At 45.1% G+C, this 22,629-nt stretch overlaps 1 protein-coding gene across 4 annotated transcripts in view; it reads right to left on the bottom strand.

Annotated features, from left to right (window-relative positions):
- The window catches only part of LOC119397143 (uncharacterized), a 51,884-nt gene that overhangs the window by 28,677 nt on the left and 578 nt on the right, over window positions 1-22,629 (bottom strand). For 3 of the 4 annotated variants that reach the window (XR_007416333.1, XM_037664584.2, XM_037664587.2), the window contains 4 exons: window positions 21,789-22,064; window positions 8,421-9,943; window positions 6,909-7,030; window positions 748-872 (listed from right to left, as the gene is read on the bottom strand). Coding sequence is in view for 3 of the 4 variants with exons in the window: in XM_037664584.2 (XP_037520512.1) it covers window positions 748-872; window positions 6,909-7,030; window positions 8,421-9,943; window positions 21,789-22,064 (2,046 nt within the window). In the remaining variant the exon portion in view is untranslated. The remainder of the gene's footprint in view (window positions 1-747; window positions 873-6,908; window positions 7,031-8,420; window positions 9,944-21,788; window positions 22,065-22,629) is intronic. The other variant, XM_049416239.1, reaches the window with a different exon arrangement.

Below are 22,629 nucleotides of genomic sequence, written 5' to 3'. Positions count from 1 at the left end.
TCTAAGTGACTCATAACCAATGACTACAGGACATCAAAAATTTTTTGCTGCAGTAGGTATTCATACTATATTAAGCTCCAAGCAGTACATTGTCCTGCCATATAGGTTCTCTCTTTACCCCAGATTTGAGCTTTAATCACCTTGAGTAATAGCTAAGAAATGGCCCTAACAATACTATGTAATCCAGCTATTTCATGCAGCAAGAGCACAACATGGAGAATATACTTTCTTCATGTCCATCACATCATGCAATAAACAAGCAGCAGTAACTCAACAGGAACATGGGGGTCGTCATCACGTCATCACATGGAGTTTATTACCAGCTGTTTATCGATACACTTTCTACAACAATCAAAACTTAGTGCGAGACAAGTTAGTGCCGTTTAGTGTCTCATGACAAGAAAAAAAAAAGTTTTATGTACTGTCGTCCGCAAAAGTTTGCGGGATCTGCAGCGCATGGCGGAGGGACGGAAAACTGCATTGCTGCGTCACCTACCGTGATGCGGCGGGTGTTGAGGTTATCGGCCTCGGCGATTAGCGACGGCGCGTTTAGGCAACGTGCCGTTGCCGGATCTAATCGCGGAGGCTGTGGCCGATAGCCTCAACACCCGCCGCATCACGGTAGGTGACGCAGCAATGCAGTTTTCCGTCGCTCCGCCACGCACTGCACATCCCGCAAACTTTTACGGCCGACAGTACATGTCCGAACTAGGTTGTTTCAAGTATTAAACCAAGTACGATACATACATTCTTAATACTGCAGCAAAGAGCCTGTGCTGGAAGTGATGTAAACTCCTCTTCAAGGAAGCATACATAATTGATGTTCACTCTGTCACTGTTGCCAAAGTCTACATAAAATACCTTGGCATGATCTGCAGGAGGAAAGAACCAAAGGCTGCTATACAATGCACAAAAATATTCACAGAATAAAGATCAACTAAAGTTCCGTACTCAGATACCTTTTACCGAATGCATATATATGATGCCACTGTGCCTCAAAAATGATTTACAGTAAACATCTGAATTTTCTATTCCCTAGGGACGACATGATCATGAGAAACATTGGGCAGTATGCAAAAAATGAATGCATGCCTTTTTACTGCCCTTTTTACTGCCCTCAATAGCTCAAACTACCACAGCTTTGTCTGAAACAGTTCAAAAGGCCTGCCAGTACACCTATTCAGCATCTCAGTGCTCATACTATTATAGGAGACTGTGGATGTATGGGTGTACTAAGAAACACCTGCTATGTCCTGTGGAAATGGCCGTTTCCATTCTTGATAGTGTCCGCATAATACCCCTGCATTGTGGCAAAGGTGACTTTTGGGAATTGCTACACCTTACAAGTGGATCAGTGCACAAGGGTGCTGGTTCAAGGCTGCAATCAACGTGGAGGTTGTGGTGGCTTAGATTAATGGCATTTCATACTTGTAATCATGGCATAAAGTCCAAAAGATTGGATGGGAATGGGCTGCAGCATCCAAAATTTCATATGCGTTTATACAATGGCTCTGTCGCGTACATGGTAGTCTCTGAAGATGTCCATATATAAGGCAGGTCCGAAAATTTGGTTAAACTGTATAACAATGCATCCACACAATGTATAGCACTGCATAAAGTAATCGTGCAGGCCATCCATCCAAAACAGTGGTTGTTAGGTCTCAGCAGTGTGTGATATATAAATAAAGGTCTTTACAACTTTCCAATGGTTTACACGTCTCTGGTGCACTTTCACGTCTCATTGCACTAGGCCTTGTGGCACACCACAGAACCAGCGGCTATCTTGTGACACTTACAACCACAGCACACAACCAGCATTGAAACAGTCAAGTCCTATCTTTCTGCTAAAGCAAAGGCATCGGCAGGAACAATCATTAGCGCATACCATTGTGTATTGTGTACTATAACTTGTCTTGGTTTTCGCCGTCTAAAACAATGACAATGTAACACAGTGCTTATCAGATGGTGTGGTGGAACAAATCCTAAGACGCTATCGTCGGCACTTAGCAAAGGTAAGTTCTTTGTCAAAAAGTGTGGCTACAGTTTGCCGTGGAAAGGCCCCAATGAACTTAAACTACCATTGAAGAAAAGCCAAATTTTGACTGGAAACAGCTCAAGTTCTCACTTGGTGAGTGAAATGCAAGAGGGCATGAGCCATTTTGTTGTGTACTTTCATTATGAATAAGCTGAATAGCGTTTGTTTGCCCATGTGAATTTTTGTCATTTTTTTTGCATTTATTTCGGGATGATAGAAGGAGCGCACCAAATAAATAGGCGGTTAAATTACCTATATCATAATCATCAGCAGCATATTTAATGCCCACTGCAGAACAAAGGCCTCCCTGAACAATCTCCAATTTACACTGTCTAGCATGAGCAGCTTCCATTGTATGCCAGCAAATTTCTCAATTTCATCAGTTCACCTAAGCCTCTGTCATCAACAGTCGTGTTTCCCATTGATAAATATCCATTCAAAGCAAACTAACCACTGGTTACCTGCAATACAGTTGAACACGGATATAACGAACTCGAAGGGGATCGCGAATTATTTCAATATACGAAAAATTCGATATAAAAAAATACAGGCCCCGAGACCTTACCAGTGGCGGACGATCACCTACAAACGGCGTATTCAAGAATGACAACTAATTCCACACACACACGATGCAACATAATGTTTTATTTGCGTGAAAAAAAAAATTGCTTATCTTGGCCTGCTTCTTCATCTTCGAAATGAAGTTGAAGACGCTGACCTCGATCTTATCGAAGCTGTCCAGGTGCGACAGCCCAGTTCACTCCATGTCACCGCAAACAACGGCCACTTCAGCGGCGCAGTACGAGCGTGTAGCCACTGCCTCGTCCAGACAATCTTCGTCGAAACTTGAGCTGTCGGCCTGGGCATCCTGGGTCCCTGCGATCGCAGCTACAATATCCTCATCAGCGAGGCTCACAACAACCTGAACATTGGAGTCCGCTTTCACAAAATCGTCTGCACACACTTCGGGTGGAACGGCAGCCGGGAAGAGGGACAACAACTTGCGAAATGCATTGTCTATGCGCTCGTCGTCACCGGTTTCCGCAAGTTCCGCCGTCACGAAACCTGCCTTCCGGAAACAGTTGGCCACTGTGTCCGTCTTCACGTCTCGCCAGGTGCCCGTCACCATTTGAATGGCACCAAACAGGTCAACCTTCAGCTCGGTACCCATGCGGAGGTTTACCAGCCGCCTATCAAGGAGTCGCCTCCTGTAGCCCACCTTGAAGGACTTGATGATGCCCTGGTCGAGCGGTTGCAGCTTCATTGTCGTGTTGGCCAGCAGAAACTTCAGCTCGATGTTTTTGAGCTCGCAGGGAAAAGAGGAATGCGGTAGTATGCGATAACTCACGGAAGTGAACTCCGCCAACAAAGCGCTCGCGATCAGTTGCGATGGCTTACCCGGGCGCCCAGGCTACCTGCGAGGGCAGCAGCGATGTACGAAAGCGGTGAGCTGTGGTTTGCTGAGCAAATACGAAAGGGGCGGGCTGTGGTTCGCTGATCAAAACTCACAAAACAGCAAAAAAAAAAAAAAAAGGGAAGAAAAAGGCGAAAAGAGGAGGCTGCTGCCTCCTTCGTTCCTACTCTCCGAGACGACGAAAACGCGGAGACAGCATGAGAAAGATAGAGAGAGAAAAAAAATAGCCATTCTACAAGTTGGAGAACGCGCCCAACAGTACCGTCCGAGCCCTCTCGCCCTCACATTTTTCAAGCGTTTCGGGTGTCCGCTGAGACGCGGTGCCGCGAAGGTCGCGCGGCACAGCGAGTGCAGAAGCCCACCTTTCAGCTCGCGCGGCGTTTGATATATCCGATGGTGGGTAAAAATACCGTTCGATATAGACGTGCGAATTTCTATAGTTTTACAAAGGATTTTCAAGGGGATAATTCACGAGTTCGATATAACTGAAAATTCGATATACAGTGAAACCTCGGTGATACGAATCTCAAGGGACCACCAAAAATATTCGTATCATCCGAAATTCGTATCACCAGAAAGCATGGAAAATTAGCGTGCGACAAAATAAAGCTGGCGTACGTATTCATTTATTGTTTTTCAAGGCCGCAGCAACGTCAGGAAAAACCCTGAATGATTGTTAGTTAAGTTTTTAGATGTCGGCAATTATACCAGCACTCGTCAATATACGAGCCGTACGCGAGTATATTTCATTAATGAACCAGGTTCGTTGTGACCCGCGACAGCAGTAGCCCCTTCCAAATTTTTGTATGCTTTCTTGCACGACACCGGAGTGCTGCAACGAAAGTAACGACAGTAGCGCTTTGACGCGATGGATCACGGCCACAAAATTACAGAACTACGGCCCTGTGTTATGATCTTGTTATCGCGGAGGTGTTGGGGATGCTTTTTGGGAGATTTACGGTCGTGCCCGCACAAGTGCGACCTCAACAGTCGCGCATGTTGACGTTGTGACGCCTGAATCCTCCGCCAAGACCATCCTTGCCTTCTTTCGGTCCTCGTCCACCTTTCATAGGATGTCTGATGTACGAGGCAGGCAGGTGTAAACACAGTACAACAACAGCAGCCCGGGTCTATGCGTTAAAAAAAGCATGGCGCTAATGTCCTCTGTAATCTAAACGCGAAGGCACACGGAGGCACATAAGAGCCTCAGAGATTCATGCACACAGTGTCGGAGGCCGTTACGCGTCCCTGAAGCTTTTTTCTGACCGTAAGAAAAGTGTTTTTCTTACACCGTGGTTCTGACGATTTGGCGGTGCGGCGCGCATGCCCATGCTTGCGTTTCCCGCGCTCGCACGTGCTTGGCGCGTCTTCCGCGACAGCGCGGACAGCACCTCTTCGTACCCGGGCGGTAGCCTACGTTCGTATCAAACGTCGCTGGGTGCAAATCGGTTCGCAACAGCCGTATTCCATTACAGTGCAGGCCAATGGGCCTTGGCCAGGACCAACGAAAAATTCGTATCACCCTGAAATTCGTATGAGGTGTGATCGTATCACTGAGGTTTCACTGTATGTGGGTTCGATATATCCATGTTCGACTGTATATGTAGAGCCGCTTTACCATGCTTTGCACACAAAACTGTGCAAAGGGTGAATTTGCTTAGCCTGGGTCTCTAGTTCTGTTTGGTACACACATGCCTGCACTGTAGCATGACAAGCTGAAGGATATCAAATAGGAAATATCAGGCACAACCTTAATGAAAACCAAGAGATAATGAAGTCAAGGAAGCTATAGGGGACGTTAATTGTACCGTTTTAAATGCATTATAGTAATCATGAAATCGATTGTGACGAAAGTAAAGTGGATCAAAAGACAACTTGTAGCCAGCAGCGACCGAACATGCAACTTACGAATAATGCGCCCGATGCTCTACCAATTGAGCTATGGTGGCAGTCGTCCTCTCATCCACTTTATTGAGTATTTATGTGCATGCAAAGCTGGGAGTGTTAGTCAGTGCTGTTCGAAGCCATGGCAGCGAGTGTGCAACATTCTTTCTTTACCAGCTGACGTGACGTAACACATGATCTTTTCATCAGCAGACAGCTGAACACTAAGCCCTCGTATAATACCTTGAGGCATCAAGTCTGCCGGAACGAGACCCTCGCTATGAATGAATGAATGAATGAAAGAAGGGAATTTTGAGGGCTGGTCCATTGTTTGATACAACCTTAATGAAAACCGACAGATAATGAAGCCAAGGAAGGTATAGGAGACGTTAATTGTACTGTTTTAAGTGTATTGTAGTAATTATGATATAGATGTGAAGAGAGTAAAGTGGACAAAAAGACAACATGCCGCCAGCAGGGACCGAACCTGATGGTTATCCGAAGGTTGCAGCAGGGACCGAACCTGCAACCTTCGGATAACCTTCAGGTTCGGTCCCTGCCGGCGGCAAGTTGTCTTTTCGTCCACTTTACTCTCTTCCCATCTGTATCAGAATTACTACAACACACTTAAAACAGTACAATTAACACCTCCTATACCTTCCTTGGCTTCATTATCTGTTTTTCATTAAAGGGACACTAAAGGCAAATATTAAGTCGACCTTGAATGTTGAAATAGCGGTCCAGAAACCTCGTAGTGCTTCTTTTGTACCAAGGAAGTGCTTATTTTGAAATAAAATCATGTTTTAGTGGTCCGCATCGCGTTAGCGCACTTCAAATCACCCGCCTGAAAGCGGTCTTTCTCACGTCACTGTTGCCGTGCTCAACGTTGGCCGCCTTTACTGCGCGGTGGCGTGCACTGTCGGCGTGCACCATTCGGGCATCCGGCAACATCACGTGCATGCGGCATTTTGTCAAACTTTCAGTCAGAGGGACTTTCACGAGCGTGAAAAACACACGCGGCAGTATGCAATACCGAAACTACCACTAAGAAGCGACTGCATGAGCGAAGCAGGGCACTGGGCGAAGCGCAGTTCGGCAAAAACGGAACTTTTGAACCACGCGCGCCGTTCCCCATGGCAACGCCAAAGGTTCTTTTTTCCACGAATCAAACAGAAACAAACAAGCAGCATTTTATTACGTCTCTTGATGCATGGAAGGTTCTTTTTTCATTGCAGCTAGTTTGATTACTAGCGATTAATTGTATTCAGACTCTCTTACATCATCGGGATCATTTCCAAATTGTCCCGCTCGTGGCGCTCATCGTGCGATACATTTTGCTTAATTTCTCGGAAAGTAGGGCACTGCTGCTGATAATATTGCCATTTTAGAAATTGTCATACATTGAGCTTTCACTGTGACATAAATTATTATTTGCCTTTAGAGTCCCTCTAAGATAATATCAAACAAAGAAACGAGCCCTCAAAATTCCTTTCTTTCATTCATATCAGGCACAGACATTCATGAGCAAGACCATTGTATGTTAAGGCACTAGTGAAGGCTGAAACAAGCACTGACCTTTCAAAACTTGCAGAATCCTAGCACGGTACCAGTGACCATCTTCTGCATAGTATGCTGCACAGTACATGCCAGGTTTGGCAGTAAACTCTCGCCGCTGGGTCCTGCTGCTGTAGTACTCACTATGCGTACAACAAACAGTAGAATTTTATCAAAATCTGTGCTAACCGCAATGTCAGCATAGCATAACAGTTTGCAAACTCTAGAACTCATTATTACTCAGCCACTTAAGTTTCCAAGAATCTTCAACCAACCCTACAATATAAAGCCATAAAGTAAGTTCAAGAATAACATGTAGCAACTTGCAAAATTATTTTTAAGGCAAGATGCGCTCATTCTACACCTGTGATAAGATTGCAATTGCATTTTCGTAACTATTAGGTTTATTCGCATGAGCGTAAGGATAAAGTCATTAAGTGCTTTTAGCCCCTTCCGTGCAACACAGTCAAGGCAGCTTAGCAATTTTTTCTCTCTTGATTTACACTTAAACATATACTTTATTAGTGGCCTCTAACCCCTTCCATGTTATGGGTGAGCGGGGCTAGTCCATAGGTTTCTGGTAAAAGAGGCCAAGGACAAGCTCAGCTCATCCAACAGTACTTTAACTTTTCTCACACTGCATGGATGAGCTAGCTTTGTCAATGTTTTGCTGTGCTCTGAAAGACAGCAAAACACATCTGGTAGGGTAGCAAAAGTAAGAGAGTTCGACGGCACAGAGTAATTAAAACAGGTTAGCAAGAGGGGTCCACAATAAAAAATTTTGCCATTTTTTTGCTCAGAATTTTCCTTGCATGTGCTCTGTACAAGATGTCAAGTAAAAAAAACTACAAGGTTCCTTGCAACACCACTAAAGGGTACTAAAACAGCCAGTGTTATAGTACAAGAGCTTGAGCAGCCATCAAAAGCTACACATCTGTGACATACAGAAGTGACTGCTGTAAAGATTAGGCACGAAAAGTGGTGGTGGTGGTGCTAAATATCATAATTTAACCTTTTCTTATCCAAAGTTCCCAAATGGTATTTGAAAACCCTGGAATTAGCATGGATTTTGCTGGCAGTCTCTAGCAAATCTTGTTCATACTTGAGCCACCCTCTTCTCTAGCTTGTAAATGTGGGCTCCTGTGACAGCCAAACCTACAATCCAATGACAACACCCTCTTTAAATTGATGCCTACAGGCCTGTGTAATTATATACTAGCCTCCAATCAAAACGCTTCCAAACTGCTCCACCTTGTATCCAAAGGAAATAACATTAGCTTTATGAGACACCTCTGTGGTGCAGTCATCATTGATTCCAACCACACGTTTTTCATTAAGTATTATACACAGAATCTTAATCCACAAGAGCTTCACAAAGCATGAATCAGCCTTTAATAAAAGTGTTCATATTACCGAGTATTGCGCACTTTTCACACCGAGTCCTTACGGGCACATAGGTCTATTCTTAACAGCATAACCTGGTACCATTCAAAACCAATAAAAGCTGCAAAGTGGAAGAACTAATGAACTTACTGCAACCTCTTCAGAATATCTTCCAATGTGCTTGCAGAAGAATCCAGTTGAATCCAAAATTCAGATGGTGTCTTATAGAAAGAAAGAACAATGTCTTGTGTGGTCCCAACAACATTTGCGTTAGGTAAAGGAACTTCAGCAGCCTTTGGTTTACTTGGCTGTTGTGCAGCAGATCTTGTACATGGCCTTGTAGCATGCTCAGGTTGTTTCTGCTGTTGAAAGTTGGGCTTTGTAGCTGCATTGTCACTGGCAACCACATTTAGGCCACCTTGGCTTTGTGTAGGTGGTGCAGGGGTAGCAGGATGGTTTCGTGTAGGCACACATGGTCCAAGCTTGGACAAATTGTTCAGGTTACCTTCTCTCTCACAGGAGTATGCATCACCTTGATTAAAACTCATAGAACCAGTACTCTTCTGGGAAACAGTGCCAACGACTTCAGCAGAAGGATGGTGTACTGGTGGCACAGCTGCAGGTGTCTGTGTAGATGTCAGTGATGTTGCGAACATCATGGGTGTTGTGGAGCCAGGTGCAGCAAGGCCAGGTGCAGCTGGGCTGTGTGTAGCAGAGCCGGGCATAGCAGCAGCATACTCTTCACTGCATGGATTTGTGCTACGATTTAGCAAGAGGCTAGGTGAAGACATAGCAGAACTCTGCACCAGAGCAGTATGTGCTACAGTAGTATGCACAGTAGTGTAAGTTTCACTGCAAGGAGTTGTGCTACAGCTTAGTGCCAATCCGCATGGAAGTACAGCCGGAGCAGCTGCAGCAGGAGCAGGAGCAGTTGGAACAGGTGCAACATGAGCAGGTAGAGGTGAGACATGCACAGAAGCTGTAGGCATAGCTGCACTAGGCACAGTCAGAGCAGGCACTGCTGGAGTATCCACACTCGGAGCATTCACCGTAGGTGTTGGTACAGCCGGAATATGCAGGGTAGCAGTAGGCGCAGGTACACCTAGAGCATGCACAGTCGAAGCAGGTACAGCCAGAGTAGGTACAACTGGAGATTGCATAGTTGGCATAGTAGGAGTAGGTACACCCAAAGCATGTATCGTAGGAGCAGGTACAGACATAGCAGGTACACCCGAAAAATGCGGGGTAGCAGTATGCATAGTAGGCACTGAAGGAGCAGGTACACCTGCAGCATGCACCATAGGAGCAGGTACACTTGGAGCAAGTACAGCCATAGCAGGTACAGCTGGAGTCTGTAGAGTAGAGGTTGGCACAGTAGGAGCAGGCACGGTAGGTGCAGGTACTGCTGCAGCATGCATAGCAGCAGGCATGGTAGCAGCATACATTTCACTGTTTGGAGCTGTACTGCAAAATGGTGCCAGGTCTGGGGGCTTGCCAGCGGTATCATGTGTCGGTGCAGTTAGCGGTGACCCACTTGCGAGCCTGGCATACGCTGCAGTGAGTGATGAAATTGCAGCAGCAGTTTCCTGCGGAAGTGCAAAACTTGCACCAGACGTCTGACGTCCCAGCACCTCATCACAGATGGACAGATGTGGAGAGGAGGGATGTTGTGACTGTAAAGATGAGTATAGTCGGAATGAACTTGAGAGAAGTCTTGAGGCAAAAAAATAAACACACTAAAGGCATACACAGCCTACCATTAACCTGGAATTTTATAGCTTGTGAGACCCGCACTTCCTGTCCTATGCTTTTGGTTAACATAGTTTTCTAACAGGCGAGCCTGAATAAGCTTAATGCCTGGCTTTATTTGACAACACAGTGAATGGTGAAATTCCCTAAGTTATTTACAAAGATATGGGGGAGTGAAATCTGGGCAAGTAAGCATGTAATGGATAAGCATGGGAATGAAATTGTGTACATTTTGTGCGGAAGATGACAACACAGCCAAGAGATAAAAGGATTGATAGGCAGTGACTAAGTTGTATGTAAACTTGTTAACAGTCGGAGTGTGCCAGAGATCCGTCAGTGTGTGCCATATGATTCACTAATGAGAACTAACAGACAATAATGCCAAGGAAAGTATAGGGGATGATTTTAGTAGTAAATGTAAGGTAAATGTGAAGAAAGAAAAGTGGACGAAAAGATAGCTTGCCGCGGGCAGGGACCGAACCTGCGACCTTCGAATAACGCGTCCGATGCTCTACCAACTGAGCTACCGCGGCGGCCATCCCCCCGTCCACTTTATAGGGTATATATGTACATTTAAACGTGGGAGCGTCAGTCAGCGCCGCCAGTAGCCATGACGGCGAGTGTGGAACACTCTTTTTCTGCCTGTTTGGCGTCACGTAGCACGTGAACTTATTACGAGCTGGCAGCTGACCAATAATCCCTCGCATACTACCTGAAAGCATCAAGTCTGCCAGAACGAGGCCCTCGCTATGAATGAAGGAAAGAAGTGTTAATTTCAAGGGCTCGTTTTCTTTGTTATGCACAATATTAATGAGAACTAACAGACAATAATGCCAAGGAAAGTATAGGGGATGATTTTAGTAGTAAAGCTCGTAATAAGTTCACGTGCTACGTGACGCCAAACAGGCAGAAAAAGAGTGTTCCACACTCGCCGTCATGGCTACTGGCGGCGCTGACTGACGCTCCCACGTTTAAATGTACATATATACCCTATAAAGTGGACGGGGGGATGGCCGCCGCGGTAGCTCAGTTGGTAGAGCATCGGACGCGTTATTCGAAGGTCGCAGGTTCGGTCCCTGCCCGCGGCAAGCTATCTTTTCGTCCACTTTTCTTTCTTCACATTTACCTTACATTTACTACTAAAATCATCCCCTATACTTTCCTTGGCATTATTGTCTGTTAGTTCTCATTAATATTGTGCATAACAAAGAAAACGAGCCCTTGAAATTAACACTTCTTTCCTTCATTCATAGCGAGGGCCTCGTTCTGGCAGACTTGATGCTTTCAGGTAGTATGCGAGGGATTATTGGTCAGCTGCCAGCTCGTAATAAGTTCACGTGCTACGTGACGCCAAACAGGCAGAAAAAGAGTGTTCCACACTCGCCGTCATGGCTACTGGCGGCGCTGACTGACGCTCCCACGTTTAAATGTACATATATACCCTATAAAGTGGACGGGGGGATGGCCGCCGCGGTAGCTCAGTTGGTAGAGCATCGGACGCGTTATTCGAAGGTCGCAGGTTCGGTCCCTGCCCGCGGCAAGCTATCTTTTCGTCCACTTTTCTTTCTTCACATTTACCTTACATTTACTACTAAATCATCCCCTATACTTTCCTTGGCATTATTGTCTGTTAGTTCTCATTAATATTGTGCATAACAAAGAAAACGAGCCCTTGAAATTAACACTTCTTTCCTTCATTCATAGCGAGGGCCTCGTTCTGGCAGACTTGATGCTTTCAGGTAGTATGCGAGGGATTATTGGTCAGCTGCCAGCTCGTAATAAGTTCACGTGCTACGTGACGCCAAACAGGCAGAAAAAGAGTGTTCCACACTCGCCGTCATGGCTACTGGCGGCGCTGACTGACGCTCCCACGTTTAAATGTACATATATACCCTATAAAGTGGACGGGGGGATGGCCGCCGCGGTAGCTCAGTTGGTAGAGCATCGGACGCGTTATTCGAAGGTCGCAGGTTCGGTCCCTGCCCGCGGCAAGCTATCTTTTCGTCCACTTTTCTTTCTTCACATTTACCTTACATTTACTACTAAAATCATCCCCTATACTTTCCTTGGCATTATTGTCTGTTAGTTCTCATTAATATTGTGCATAACAAAGAAAACGAGCCCTTGAAATTAACACTTCTTTCCTTCATATGATTCACTAACTCATTCAATCTTTTATTTTCTTTTTTAGTTATTTCAGGGACCCTCCCAGTGAGGCTATTTGAGGCCCTGCCTTTTGATGTGCGTGACAGTGTAGTCACGTGGTATTTTTCATGTTTCATGGGCCTTATCTTCTAGCCAGAAAAATCTTCACAGAACTAGTACGTTGCTGAAAACAGCAACTTCACATATGTTACTTCAAACATTGGCAATTAGGACAGCAATTATCAAATTACAAATTTTCTTACATGTAAATAATTGAATGTCAAGAAAAGGTTAATGCCACGCACTCCACTTTAAAGTGAACAATATGTACAGTTCTGACAAAAATTCTGGAGACCACGGCAGCGTGCCAAACTGCATTGCTGCGCCTTCTGACTGCCTCATGGCCAACATCAAAAGTGTGTACTGTGCACGTGTGTCATTTTTGACCTTCCAGTCTGCTCGTTCGCTCGGTTCGACTGAGTAAACACCTGAATGTGGGGCAAAGTGCACGGTCTCACTTCTTCAGTTGCGTGGAAGCACTCGGGAGATGATATCATGACAAAAATATCTTTTTTGTACAATTGAAGTGCCTTCATCATGTTATCATTGCTCGGTGCTTCCACATATACTACGGAAGTGCAGGCACCCACAAGTGAGTTCCTTTAGGGAGGCAGAGAGGCGGGGAACTTAGGCACTGTGTTTTGAGTATGCTTGCTCTTGGGGGGGGGGGGGGCAGCTTTCCCCCGTGCCTTCGCTGGCGCCGCCCCTGCAGAAGTGGTATCTTGCGCTCTCTCCCACGTTCTGATACACGCGCAGCTGAAGTGAGCGAACGAGCAGACTGTCAGGTAGAAAAGGACATGCATGCACTGCATGTGTCCTCGATGTTAGCCGTATGCTGTCAGAAGGCGCAGCGATTAGGTTTGGTACACGCTCCCGTGGTCTCTAGAATTGCACTAGCGACTGCACTTGGTTTTCCCTCTACAAAATAAATAGCAAGGATTGGGTTGCATGATAAACTATAAAAAATGAGCACCCTTTCGGGCAGCATCTTTTGGTGACAACCATAATTCTGATCTGGCCTGCTTGCATTTCCTTAACTGAACTCTGCACTTGGTAGGTTCCTATCAGGAATCCTATGTAATGTTTATAACATACATGCTGTTTGTGAGCTAGATGTAATGGATGTGTGGCAATAAAGCAAGGAAAGACACAAGGCAGAAAACAATTATTGTTGTTTGACAGAAATACACCATAAGAAGTGCTACTGTTATAGTGCAGTTGAGAGGTCTTTCTACAAAGACTAAGTGCTATATCTAAAAACAGCTGTAATGAAGTGAAGAGGTGGTTCTGTGGAGACATGCCATCAGTGGTGGTAGCCCTGAGGCAGGGGCGTAAGAAAGAATTTTTTTTTCAAGGGGGGAGGGGTTCAACCTTCTTTTAGGTATGTTCGTGCGTGCATTTGTATGTATGCATGTATATATCCTTTTCCGACCCGGCGTCCAGAGTACTGGACATAAGAAAAAAAAGCAGCGTAGAAAAGCAAGCAAAGCTAAAATTAGAACCGAAACCACTTTTGCAGCTTTTCCACGAGGCGAGCAATATCTTTTTAATGTAGCTGCTCCCTCTGCTGCCTTTTTTTATGGGGGTGTCTCAGAGTAATGGCAGCATCCACGAAGGAACCCGCTACAGTTGGTGTGCTCAAGTATGCGAAATTTTAGGAGCTATCATCGCACAATTAGGATAATTTAAATCATGCGAATTAACGTATGTCCTCTTGAAACATTGTTGTGAAAAGGTAGCCTTTGTAATCAGAAATTTGCTCGCAATGCGAGAATGTATTTTGTCCAGTACACTGGACACTACAATGCAACTGGCACGCACCATGCTTAAAACGAGAAGAAAAAAATACTAGGAGGGAGCGTCACTTGACAATCTTGAAGACCAGCCATAAAAAATGAAACAGGAGCATGCTGGGAATTCTACCAAGAACATTTAGCATGAGGAGGGAGCAGCGTCTGAGGAGGTTGGCTTGTGGACGCTAGACGCGCTTTCGTCAATTTTTGTTTTTATGAGCCCATGCAGCATTATAGAAAAAGAAACAGGAGCATGATGGGAATTCTAGCATGAGCATGAAAAGGTAGCAGCTTCGGAGGAGGATGGTTAGTGGACGCTAGGCGTGCGCCCTCCTAAGCTTTTTTTTTTTTTTCCTCCATGGTGCTAAACGCTGTGTGCGACAGTTATCCATGCGAAACTTTTACAGCGAAAGCTGTTATGAGATCATTTCACCGGCCGTTTTTGGCGCCGTAGTTGTCCGCTGCCGCCGCCGCCGCCGGTGTCCGTAACCAGTATCGCTCGAAATAAGAAAAAAATTCCAGGATGGAACGAGGTTCGAACCTGGGCCCTCTGCGTGGGAGCCCAGTATTCAACCTCTGAGCCATTCCGGTGCTTGAAACTGCTTTTCAAAAAGTGCTTTTCAAGTGTTCTTGTATTGGTTGCCAAGGAAGCACATAAGCGCATGATCCATTTCCTCGGGGTCTCAGTAAAGTTCTTCGCCCCCCCCCCCCCCCCCGTCTCTCTCCCACGTCAACGCATGTTATACAGCATGACGGGAGAGGCAAATAGCGACCGGGCGTCACCCAACGCAAATTACATAACTGGTGGGCTGTTTTAAAGATTCCAACCCATTACAAAGGGCTGAGCCATAATTCTTCATCGTCATCAGTCGTCGCGTCAACAAAGTGCACATAATGCCTTACAGACGTGTAGCTGGTGCCTCGCTCCTCCGCAGAATGACGAATAATGGCTTAGTAGGTGCTTCCCAACTTCACAAAAATTGTGAGTTATGGCGTAGTGGGTACCTTTCTAGTGTACTTGTATTGTAGCCCCAAGAGAGCTTAACGGGCTCAAGAAACGCCGCCCTTCCAGCTTTCGCTGTGACTGTGCTGTGGGTTCAGCGCAGGCCTGGGGTTTTTTTTTCTTTTTCTCGGGTCAAAATGAACTTGTGTTTTCTAAGACAATTAACCTTATGACCGGACCAAAAGCAACATTCTTTCGAGAAAAAGCCAAATGTGTGTACCCCCCATTACTACAACAAATAGGTAATGTCCTATGTACCAGTGTCCAGTATACTGGACATGGTACTCCCGTGAAAACCATTGCACTTACCGTCTCCATTTTTTTTTATGCTTTTCTATAGCCTTTTAACTACAAAAGAACACTAAAAAATTTTGTTCTACCCTACGAAAAACTCGGGGGTGGGGGGGGGGGGGGGGTTGAACCTGCCACTCCCCCCTCTGGCTATGCCAATGCCCTGAGGTGATGCACATTAATTAGTCCTAATTAACAAAAAAAAAGCCCACAGGGTACCTTATGCATTTGCCTAAGACAACTTGAAGGCGAAAGCCATCCGGTGTAGCTATTTTGCCGGGCACTTTATATTATGCAAACGGCACCTTTAAAATTTTTCTTTTCCACACGAATGCCACAAGGACGAAGTGGACGCGCAGCTTGTGTGCTCACATACTTTTTAAAAAATTTTACTCTTGTAAACACCTCAAAAACAAAGTAGTTGCACAGCTCGTGTGCTCACGTGATATCTCCTGTACCTCACACGCGACCTCGAAACATAAGAAATCTGAGGCTTTCACCTTAAAATTTGTTCAATAATTTTTAGGCAAAAAGCTTAGCGAGTTAACTGCATTAGGAAAACTGATGCCAGCTTGTTGTAAAAGCCATGTCAGCTTTCCAATTAAGAAAAATGAGATTACCCATGGAACTGAAGCAAAATGAATTCCTGCCGTTAGAGTATGTGAAATTGAAACCAGGTGGCAGAACCTAGCATATGGCTGTGCACCTACAACTGACATTCTGCCGACATCACTCAATGGCAGGCAACCAGTGCCTCGCCACCTCATCAGCACTGCACAGAGTGTAGAAGTAGCACAGCACTAATTCCTACCATCACATGGTCGTGATATCACCGCTGGCGCTATGTCTCCAGCAGAACTGCTCTTTTATTTAAAAATGGCTATTTTTAAATATTACTTATTCCCTTAATAGAAACGCCCACTACACATGAGCATTTACCAAGGCAATGCAAGGGAAGTTCAATAGTTTGAGTATGGAAAGACTGAACGCTTCTTCATGCAAGGACGACCAATACATGAAGCGTGAAATAATCATTGTGCTGTATTCCATGTACAGTACTCATGGATTGAAACAAGGCAATTTAGGGCTAAGCAATGCACGTACTTTTGTTTCCACAGTATTTGGTTCGAGCAATACCCGGATAATTCGAACTCGAATGCTTATATCAGAACCAACATTACCTTTGGCGGCCAGATTCATAGCGACATGACATAGATACCTCGAGAAATGGCGCAGACTAGTCGTTATACTAAAACTTTTGATGTCGCATTTCAATCCGTGAGCACTGTACAAACTGTCTTCCCCTGGTCTGCACTACCAGTGCTCCAAAGTAAAAAGAATGCCTCACACCTATCAAATTTACTAAAGAAGAAAATCTAGGATGTTCTTGTACTTTCAGGTATGCACAAACGTCATGCAATTTAATGACACAAGAGATAATCGTTGCCATAAAGGTAGGCTTCCTGCAAGGACATTTGCCAAACTAATGATAGTCATTTATGCATGCGGCATGTACCATCGTGAGCAGAATGAGAGGGAACACGCGAGCACGTGGCAAATAGCCTCAAACCCAAAGCAGGGCAATTAGTGGCGGCCGTTTTCTGAAACAAAGTGAAAAGGGCACCTCGGTCCCGTTAAATTTTAATAGTAATTGTTGAAGTTTGATGTCCCAAAACCACAAGATGATCATGAGGGACGCCGTAGAGGAGGGCTCCAGAAATTTTGACCAAATGGGGTTCTTTAACGTGCACCTAAATCTAAGTATACGGATCTCAAGCAATTTCACCTCCACTGAAAATGCGGCCACCATGGCCGGGATTCGATCCCGCGACCTGCGGGTCAGCAGTCAAGCACCTTAACCACTACACCACCGTGGCAGGTCCTGTTAAATATTCCCACACTTGCCTCCCTATTGCTGATAAAAAATGGCAGCTGACTGTGTATCACGGGATGCACGCGAGTATAGGGCAGGTATGCCAAACGGAGCGCGGTAGTCTGCTGTCTGTAGTGCTGCGCAAAATACCACTTTTCCATTCACTTGTGTGTGTCCGCATGTAACATATAAAATCAAAATACTGCGAACTATGATTTAAAAGAACGGTACTGCTGTTTGCATTGTGCAGCGCTACAACAGGTGCCCCAATATCAAGCTGTTATTGACATGATATAGTTTGCATGTCATCTAAAACAGACACGTGGTGGGAACGACAACAGTTCGCAGAAAAATGTCAACCTTTCCACTTTATTTTTGACAGCGCTATTCGAGTATGGGTCAAATTGGGGTTTGAGGCTATTCGTCATGCTCGCGTGTTCCCTCTCATACTGCTCACAATAGTACAAGCACAGTTTGCTTGTATTATGATACAGAAAATTCAGATGCAGCTTTTGCGATGAAACTGTGTGCAAGAGACAAGTCCCAGCAGGTTTAGCGAGCACTTTGCCTTCATTACAGCAATGGCTGGTGCCGCCATTAGACGGGCAAGTAGCGCACAGTGCACAGGAGAGCACTTGCACGTTAGGAAAATGGACAACTGTGCGTCGGAACTACTCCTCCTTAATTTTAGTTACAAATATTTCATAATGATCCTTCCGATATCTTGTGCAAATATTATGGCACAGGAATCAAAACATATTTTACGCTATTGCTACAGAAGTGATTGCAGACTATGTCTGGTTTTGCAATTAAAAGGTCACATCATTAAAGCATGTACAGTGTTGTCTTCCGACATTCCAGAGGTGTCATGTACAACTGAATGGACTGCAACTGAGGAGATTATGTTTCATCTCTGTGCATCCACACTATTCTAGTCTTTTCAATATTATATGTTGCAGTTTTCTTTTTTTTGCCAGAATATTTCATGTAATTGCAGGCCTAGAAATGCAAAAGAATACATGAAGTAAACCTATATAAACACTTCTGAAACAACAAAACAGGAGCTTTGGCAATAATAAGAGTACAGTCAAGTGGAGGAAAATAACAATATCTGGCGTGTTAACGTCCCAAAACCATGATACGATTATGAGAGACGCTGTAGTGGAGGGCTCCGGAAATTTTGGCCACCTGGGGTTGTTTAACATGCACCTAAATCTAAGTACATGGGCCTCAAACATTTTCACCTCCGCCAAAAATGCAGCCACTGCGACCGAGATTCCATCCCGCGACCTTCAGGTCAGCAGTCGAGTGCCATAACCACTAGACCACCATGGCGGAGCCAAGTGGAGGAAAAAATATGCAAGAATGAAATGTGAGTGGCGATACCACCCCCAATTTTCTGCACCTGCTTACTGATGAATTTTGACAACTGCGTCTAATTAACCATTTATCAATAAAGAAAGGTCACAATGCATTCGAAAAAAATTAACAGCCCATCTGATTTGGCTTTCAATTTCCACAACTGCTTAAAGGGCCCGTAAACAGGCTGCGACTTTTTTTTTACACCCGCCAAACAAGCTCGCTAATCCGTACAGTAGACCGCGGCGATCACGTTTTCCGAATATTACAGCGCTGCGCGCCGCGCAGACCCTTCATTTCGAAAAACAATTCCCGCGCTTCTTTCCTACACCTGACCAGTCCTCCTCGTACGCGCAGTGACGTCAACTCGGCGATCGCCGAGTTGACATAGCACTGAGCTCGTCGATTGGTCTAAACCAGGTCTCAACAAACAATTGTCAAGTTAACGTCAGTTCCTGTTCCCACCCACCGCTACGAAACTGCGCCTTGTTTTTTGGCCCTGCGGTGATGCGGTTTCGGCCACGCAGTTGTCGCGCGTATATTCCTCGCACTGCATAGCACCTGCACGCACTTCGGCAAAGCATTGTTCAGTTGCCGGCTGCAAATCGAGCAAGGAGAGGGGAATCTCCGGTAGCTCGGACGGGTCGCGCTTGCTCGCGCGGCAAGCGGGGTTCTCCAGGCTTTTCTTTCGCGCCCCTTCGACGTCTCGGAAAGCAACCACGCATTCCTGCTGCATTGTGAACTGTCACAAAGGTTTAAAAATAGTGAAGAGCCGAAAACTGCCCGTCAAGTTACGGAGCACGTGCGACAATATAAACAATAAACAACCAGGAGCCACAGCAAGCGGAAGTGCATTGCGACTGATCGAGCTCACCCATGACGTCAATTGTTGACGTCGTGTCACGTTGCTGAAGTGGGCGGAGTCACGACGACGGGCTACGCCTTTTCCTCCATGTGGCGGAGAAGGGTGGTGAGGCCGCGCGAAAATTTGAAACCAGCTGAAACGGATGTTCTAACCCCTGTAACTTCCTTATTATAGCACGTACTCGCAAAATTCTTGCGGCAGCATGCTCACATAGCAAAAGTGCGCATATTTCTTTTCATTACAATTTTTGGACATCGGGGTTGTTTACTGGCCCTTTAGAGGGGTCCTGCAACACTTTTCCCAAGTAATCATCGAATGACCTCACCATGGAGTTTATTGCCTCGCGAATCAATTACTGCACAGATTTTTTGAATCAGTCAAGTATGAACAGAGTTGCACGCATTCCTGACATGCCTTAAGCACCTTTCTCTTCTTTTGTCCTGATAAGCGTGAAGCTACAGAGGGGGGATGACAAAGGGGCAAGAAGCTACATCAGTGCGCATCATGACCATGAGCATGTTCTCACAATCATGAAATCAGCCAATTGCCCTATTCTTCCCTCCAATGACGTAGCCGGGCCTGCCGATGGCAATAATTTGCCGACAGCATAGCGAACGATTTCTAGCTTTCTTTGAAATGTAACAGTAAATTTCCTACAGATCGCAGTGCTATAATATTTGGCTAACATGTTTCACAGGTGCCTCGACTACTGATCGGGAGCGTCTTCTGATCATGTTCAAAAAGTGTTGCAGGGCCCCTTCATGAGCTAGACGTTACTTTGAAATCCATGATGCATGCACTTACGTACTGCCGCAGTTTTTGGCAGGATGTGTGAAAGGAGGTAAATTGACCATTCTTAATTTTACCCAGTAATTAACCTTTTTTTTTGCTACACATATGAAAATGAGTCGAACACAATTTCTCTTCCCTGTTTTATCCGATTTTATGTTGCTCTTTAGCGCCCCTTTATACGGCATGCAGGATAAAAGCCACTTGATGTCATGGAGACTTTTTCTACTTCTGTTTGAGAACATTTTAAACCAATGGTCAGCAACACCGCATGTGGACAGGGTAAACATGACAAAGAAAGACAGCTCATGTTAAAGGGCCAGTACACAGACTGCAACTTTTTCTCTACACCTCCCAAACAAGCCTGCTTATTCATTGAGAAGGCCGCGGCAATGACATTTTGCAAACATCACAGCGCTGCATGCCACGCAGACGCCCCCTTTTGAAAAACAATTCCCGCACCCCGATCCTGTGCCTTACCAGTCCTCTTCTCCTGTGAAGTGATGTAATGATGCCAATGGGCAACCTTACATAGCACTGACCTCGCCGATTGGTCTTCTACACTACAAAGTTGCGCCTTGGCCTTTTCGGTGATGCAGTTTTGGCCACGTAGTTCTTGCATGTTTGTTTACCCTGTCAGTGCCTCACATTGCACTTCCGCACTGCACCGCTTGCGAACAACTGACAAAACCAACACATGGAGGAAGCCTTGCTCGGTCATTGGCTGCACTCCTATGACATAATCACCGTGTTACGTGCAAATGTGGGCATAATCAAGACGACGGGCTACGCTACCCCTCTGAGCGACGGAGAAGGGTGGCAAGGCCGAGAAAGAAATCGAAACCAGCCAAAATAATTGCTCAATCCCCTGTAACTTCCTCATTAATGCACGTATCCGTAACATTCTTGTGGCAGCATGTTCACACTGGAGAAGTGCACAGTCATCTCTTCATCACAAATTTTGGACTGCGGGGCTGTTTACTGGCCCTTTAAAGAAAAAATATTTAAATTTTTCTTCAACAAAAGCCAGCTGGCTAATAGTCAGTGACACGCATAGCTAGCCATGCACATAACTGACTATCATCAGTCTTAGAAGCAAAAACCTTGGATAATTAGTCCTGGTGCAGTGAGTCGTCTTCTACAAGACTCCACAAGAAAATGGGAGATGGTGACCAAGAAAAATTAAAACGAAAAAGGAATCGTTAATCAAGGTAAACGTATCAAGGGCTACAACGGATACACTAATAGCCAGGCCTGCTCATTCTACTCAGTGTACTTGCATTATGTTAACAAAAGTTTGAAGGAAAGTAGCATAAAAGAATGCCTTTTCAGTAATTGCTCTACGAGTCTGTGGGTAGGTAAATGATCTATTCAATAAATTATATTTCTGAATTAATTGTAGCAGGTTTTCAAAACGTACAAGTCTAGCCACAACAAGGACACCACATCTGCACAGATTTTTGTCCTCTGTAGACATGGGAAAGATGCAACAGCATGCATCCAATAAAGTACCACACTTTTATACTTAAGCGCTACTCATGCACTTAAGCTGTAGATAAGCACAAATACTAGCATTTCATAACACACTTACACCAGATGGCAGGCAGTTGAGACTATCCTTCGTTGCTTCCAGTACAGCGAGCTGGGAGTTGCTGTTCTGGTCACTGCTGGCATGGAATGAGTATGTGATAGCCATATGAGGAACTCTCTGTTGTTCAGCATCAACATATGTATCTTCAGTGAGAAGGACATGAATCTTGAAGAGCTTCATATACATGTGCTCCATTGTGCTGGTAGCATCCACAAAATAACAGAGAAACTGATTCATGTTAGTCAGACTGCTCCCATGAGCCACCATCAGGTCCATCTGCAAAACAAAGGTCACACATCTTCAGCTTCTACACAGTGTCGAAATGTGCCAGCATGCCTTGCAAAAGTCCAAACGCAATACTGACAGGGAATTTTCCTCATATTTATGAAAAAGTGCAAATGCTGATTTGACAAAGAGTAATGCATGTCGCATGACTCACTGAAATGCCTGTTTACTTAACCTTTTAATTCCCAATGTACCATTATGACAAGCTGAGTTTGACACCTCGAGATGCTAATTTAACAATGTCCGCGTAGCAGTGCTGTTGATCTACTCGAGATAAGTTTTACGTATGGACGTTTTAACAGTACAGTGAATAATAAGTTACTGTTAGCAATTGAGCCTTTACTCAAATACAATTTTATTGCTTCTTTGTTTCTTGCTAATGTCCCCTCCGTGGTAAAAAAAAAAAAAGGGTGGTCGATTTGTTACGCTTTTCCTGAATGTGGAAGTGCGCTTGGGCATTGCAGGGTTAAAATGAGTTACACGTTAACACCCCATAAAGTCAAACAGACATTACACACTCCATAAACACATACAGCAGACAGGTACAAAAACGCAC

The sequence above is a fragment of the Rhipicephalus sanguineus genome, chromosome 1 (assembly GCF_013339695.2).
Source record: "Rhipicephalus sanguineus isolate Rsan-2018 chromosome 1, BIME_Rsan_1.4, whole genome shotgun sequence".
NCBI lineage: Eukaryota > Metazoa > Arthropoda > Arachnida > Ixodida > Ixodidae > Rhipicephalus > Rhipicephalus sanguineus.
This window is presented reverse-complemented; position numbering and strand designations above follow the sequence as displayed.